The sequence below is a fragment of the Nicotiana tabacum genome, chromosome 22 (assembly GCF_000715075.1).
Source record: "Nicotiana tabacum cultivar K326 chromosome 22, ASM71507v2, whole genome shotgun sequence".
In the NCBI taxonomy this organism is placed as follows: Eukaryota; Viridiplantae; Streptophyta; class Magnoliopsida; order Solanales; family Solanaceae; genus Nicotiana; species Nicotiana tabacum.
This window is the reverse complement of record NC_134101.1, coordinates 36,861,597-36,865,900: the sequence shown is the minus strand read 5'-3', so window position 1 is coordinate 36,865,900 and position 4,304 is coordinate 36,861,597. Positions and strand designations below refer to the sequence as shown.

General features: G+C 32.6%; 1 protein-coding gene across 1 annotated transcript; it reads left to right on the top strand.

The window, feature by feature from the left end:
* Window positions 1–2,663: 2,663 nt before the first annotated feature.
* LOC107770164 (inorganic pyrophosphatase 1-like) lies at window positions 2,664–4,087 on the top strand. Its single transcript, NM_001325058.1, is given in 4 exon segments — window positions 2,664–2,801; window positions 2,985–3,106; window positions 3,249–3,450; window positions 3,734–4,087. Coding segments are annotated over 4 exon segments (816 nt in total).
* Window positions 4,088–4,304: the final 217 nt, after the last annotated feature.

Below are 4,304 nucleotides of genomic sequence, written 5' to 3'. Positions count from 1 at the left end.
AGATGATAGTTATAACTGGAGTGTACGTGAGGCGGTTTGGTTCGATTTTTTATTAAATCAAAACCAAATCAACTATATCGGTTTACTAAATTTATAATCAAATCAAACCAACATAAACTCGGTTTTTTCGGTTTCGATTTTTGTCGGTTTTTTCGGTTTCCTCGGTTTTTCGGTTTATTTTCGGTTTTCTTTTTTAGTTATATTATGCTTGAAAAAGAGATCAAATAATCACCAATTGTCCGCATGATTACTATTCATTAAAATAATATATGAGGAATAGCAATTGTTCGTATGAATCATAATTCCAAGACCTTCCATAATAGAAAATGACAACAAACATATGATAAACCAAAAGCTACAACCCAACTTGTAGTTCCACAAAAAATATTAAGTTAATTAAAGTGGCCAAGACAAAAGTTAGAAATAAGCACCAAGCAGCCAAGCACCATGAATAGGTTGACACTATTTTGTTTAATTGAAATTCTAAACTAATCAATACTCAAAGGGTCACCTGGACATTCTGAAAAAAAAAAATATTTACATGTTAAACAATATAAAGATAGAATCAAATTCATTACGAATTAAATATATAAAATTACCTTCTTCAACTTGCTCAATTTTCTTAATTTCTTCTAGATAGTCTTGAAACTTGCATTCCTTGTTAGAGAACCTTTAATATTAAGCAGTGATTTCATCACAAATGTAAGTGCAATATTGGATTGAAAGAACACAACTCGTAACATCAAATTTCAGGACCAACAATCTAAGATAACAATTATATCCAATTTAAAGGGACAAAATAACATAATTGATTTAATCAAATACTTTAGCTTACCAAATTGTGTTGGAGCAGTAAGACTAATATGTAATTACAAACTTGGACAGTGGCTCGGAATTGCAAAAAAGGAAGCTCGTCGTGAAGTGGATGGAAGGATTTTCACTATTTGGGGTTTTTTGACTTTGGAGTTGGAAGATAGGAAAGATACAGAAGAATGAAGACAAGGAATAACCTATTTTATTATCTTTTTTTATTGGGTTTTAGTTTGGGCTTCAAATTTAGGTTGTGTAATTAGAATCAATTAAGTGGATAGTGAATTTACAAGCCCACTAATAAATAATATCTCAAGACATTGAAAACTATATAATAATTTAAAAAATACTTGCAAATTAGATTTTAATGATTATTTTTTATGTATAAATTTATATATATATTATGTCGGTTTGATTTAGATTCGGTTTGACTTTGTTTTTGTTAATACCAAACCAAACCAAGAGTGATCGGTTTTTTATTTTTCAATACCAAACCAACCAAACCAAACCACAAGTCAGTTTTTTTCTTCGGTTTGATTTGATTCGTCGGTTCGGTTTGGCTTGACGGTTTGGCTTGTACACCCCTAGTTATAACTTTGATATGGCATATGTTATTCTAAAATTTGAATTGTCTCATGTGATATCGTTTCTTGATTACAGGTAAAGGACCACATACACACACGAAAAAACACTGGTAGGCATTTAGACATAACTTCAAAAGCTAATCGAAATAATGGTTGTAATTCAATGTTAAGTTTACTATTTTAGTGATTATTTTATCTTCAATTGGAAATAAGAATTTGAAAAACTTTGTTTGAGGATTATTTTAAGTGAAATAATTAACAACATTTAATCTGATTCCTGCGGTGCTAATGTATGTACGTGGTATATATGAACATTGATCCACTTGGCCGTACACCCCTACTTTCATGAACATACCGTGACAAAATCTATAAGTTTCTTTATTATTGTATTTAAAATCACAATTGGGATTTATGCTCGAATATCTCTAATCTAGAAGCTGCATTTGCTCTCTTATACTAAAAAAATAGATCCAGGTTCTCTTTATTCATAACTGTGTGTTTAATATGATGGAAATTGTTTTTTAAGGATTCTTTATATCATACATGAAAAAGTTATTTTCTAGTGTTTGATGATCAAAAAAAATTCATTAAAATGAGGAAAGTTCTTCTCACTTATAGACAAGAGCCATTTTCTTTATAATTATCAATCTTTAGCACCAAAAGTTTATTATTAATATTTAATATATTGTAATATATTAAAACTTGAAACAATTAATCGAAATATGTTCCATCCTAATTTGTGGTTTTGGTTTGGTGGCTGCGCAGTATAGTTGGAAGAGGGAATTGAATTCTCCTGCATGGAATATTCTGTCATATTCCTGCGTACATAAATCCTTTTCCCATACTAACAATAAATGAATATTAATTTATACCATAAAGTAAAACTCCACACTTACCGTATGATGATCCGTGATAGTCAAGTCTACCAAAATCCAATGGCTAATATTCGAAATAACCTGACGATAATAACTTTTCCAGAAAGAAAATAAACCAACTGAGTAGGATTTTGAGTGGCTTTGCTTTAACTTACCACAAACTCATGTCAAATCCGCGTAATATTCCCTTAGCATCTTAGTTTTTGTACCTAATTCAAATTTATTCTTTTCCTTTTCGCCCCTATATAAAGCTCTCCCTCTTCTAAGGTTTTTTCTCAATTCAGTCTAAACAACAGTTTGTGTTCTGAAGCCAAATAAATCCCAGAAAAACAAGAAGCAGAGGTTTTCTATATTCATCTTTTTCTTGTCACTAACCCCTCGAAAAAACTCAGAAATGGCTGGAATTGTGGTGATTTTCGACTTCGACAAGACGATCATCGACGTGGATAGTGATAACTGGGTGGTGGATGAGTTAGGTGCCAATGACTTGTTCAATCAACTTCTCCCTACCATGCCCTGGAACTCTCTCATGGTTAGTTTTCCTTTCTATAATAATTTTTCTTTAATGTATATAACTTAAATCCTTAAATAAAAAAACCTATATATATGTAACAACAAATGGACTTTTTCAACTTTCCCTACATAGTCTATGGTTTTTGTTTGATTTTTGTCTTTTTCTTGAGGCTGATAATTTATGTTCTGTTTCAAATAACAGGATAGGTTGATGAAGGAGCTTCATACACAAGGCAAAACTATTGAAGACATTGAAGAAGTACTAAAACGGGTACCCATACACCCTAGGATTGTCCCAGCCATTAAATCAGCTTTTGCATTAGGGTACGTATCTTTTTATTTCAGCCTTTAGCGCCGTTTACTGTAACTTTTGTTTTATTTCCTATGTTTTTTTTTAAAATCTGCTTAATAAGTAAGTAATCAGAAATCTTGTGGGTTTAAACTAATTGAATGTTTATTAATTCAGGTGTGATTTGAGAGTAGTAAGCGATGCAAACGTGTTCTTCATAGAGACAATCTTGAAACATCTGGGAATAAGGAATTGCTTTTCGGAAATCAACACAAACCCAGGCTATGTTGATGAGGAAGGAAGACTCAAAATCCTACCTTACGTTGATTTTCAAACATCCCCTCATGGCTGCAATCTTTGCCCTCCCAACATGTGTAAGGTAAATAATCCATCTTATTATAATAATAAGAAAATCTTTTCATAAACTCAAGTCAGCAATTTAAAAAATATAATATGAAATTAAAGTAAACGGTAAAGTTATCTCTATGTGATCGGGTTCTAGCCGTGTAATCAGTCACCACTAATGCTTGCATTACAGTAGGCTGCTTACATTACACACCATTGGGGTGCGACCCTTCTTGGACCCTACGTAAACGCGGAATGTTTTGTGCATCAGACAACCCTTTATTTCTAATAGAGTTTCTCTGTCATAAATGTTACAGGGTCTGATAGTAGAAAGAATACAAGCCTCTATGGTTAAGGAAGGGAAGAAAAGAATAATATACCTTGGTGATGGAATCGGCGATTTCTGCCCTAGTTTGAAGCTCAGAGAAGGAGATTTCGTGATGCCAAGAAAAGATTTCCCAGCCTGGAATTTGATAAAGGAAAACAGGACACTAGTAAAAGCTGAGGTTCACGAGTGGACTGATGGGGAAGAACTTGAGCACATTCTGCTACAACTCATTAACGCAATCACCATTGAAGAGAGCCAATTGTTATCAGTCGAATGCAAGTTCCACACAATGTCAAAAGCATCTCACGGACCCTTTCCACGACCTCTTCCAGTACCTTATTAATGTCAAGACAAGACTGCCCAAGTCATTATAATGAAGATTATGACTTGAATTTGATTTTTATTTTAGGTAGTTGTGTGTGATTTCTCTGTTGATCAACATCAAGAAAGTGATCAACTTTAAGTGTGTTACAAGTTTGCTGTAACTTGTTTTGTATCTATGGTTTTTTGGGATCAAAAGTTAAGAAGTGTACCTGTGGTTTTCGTTCTGGAGACTATTT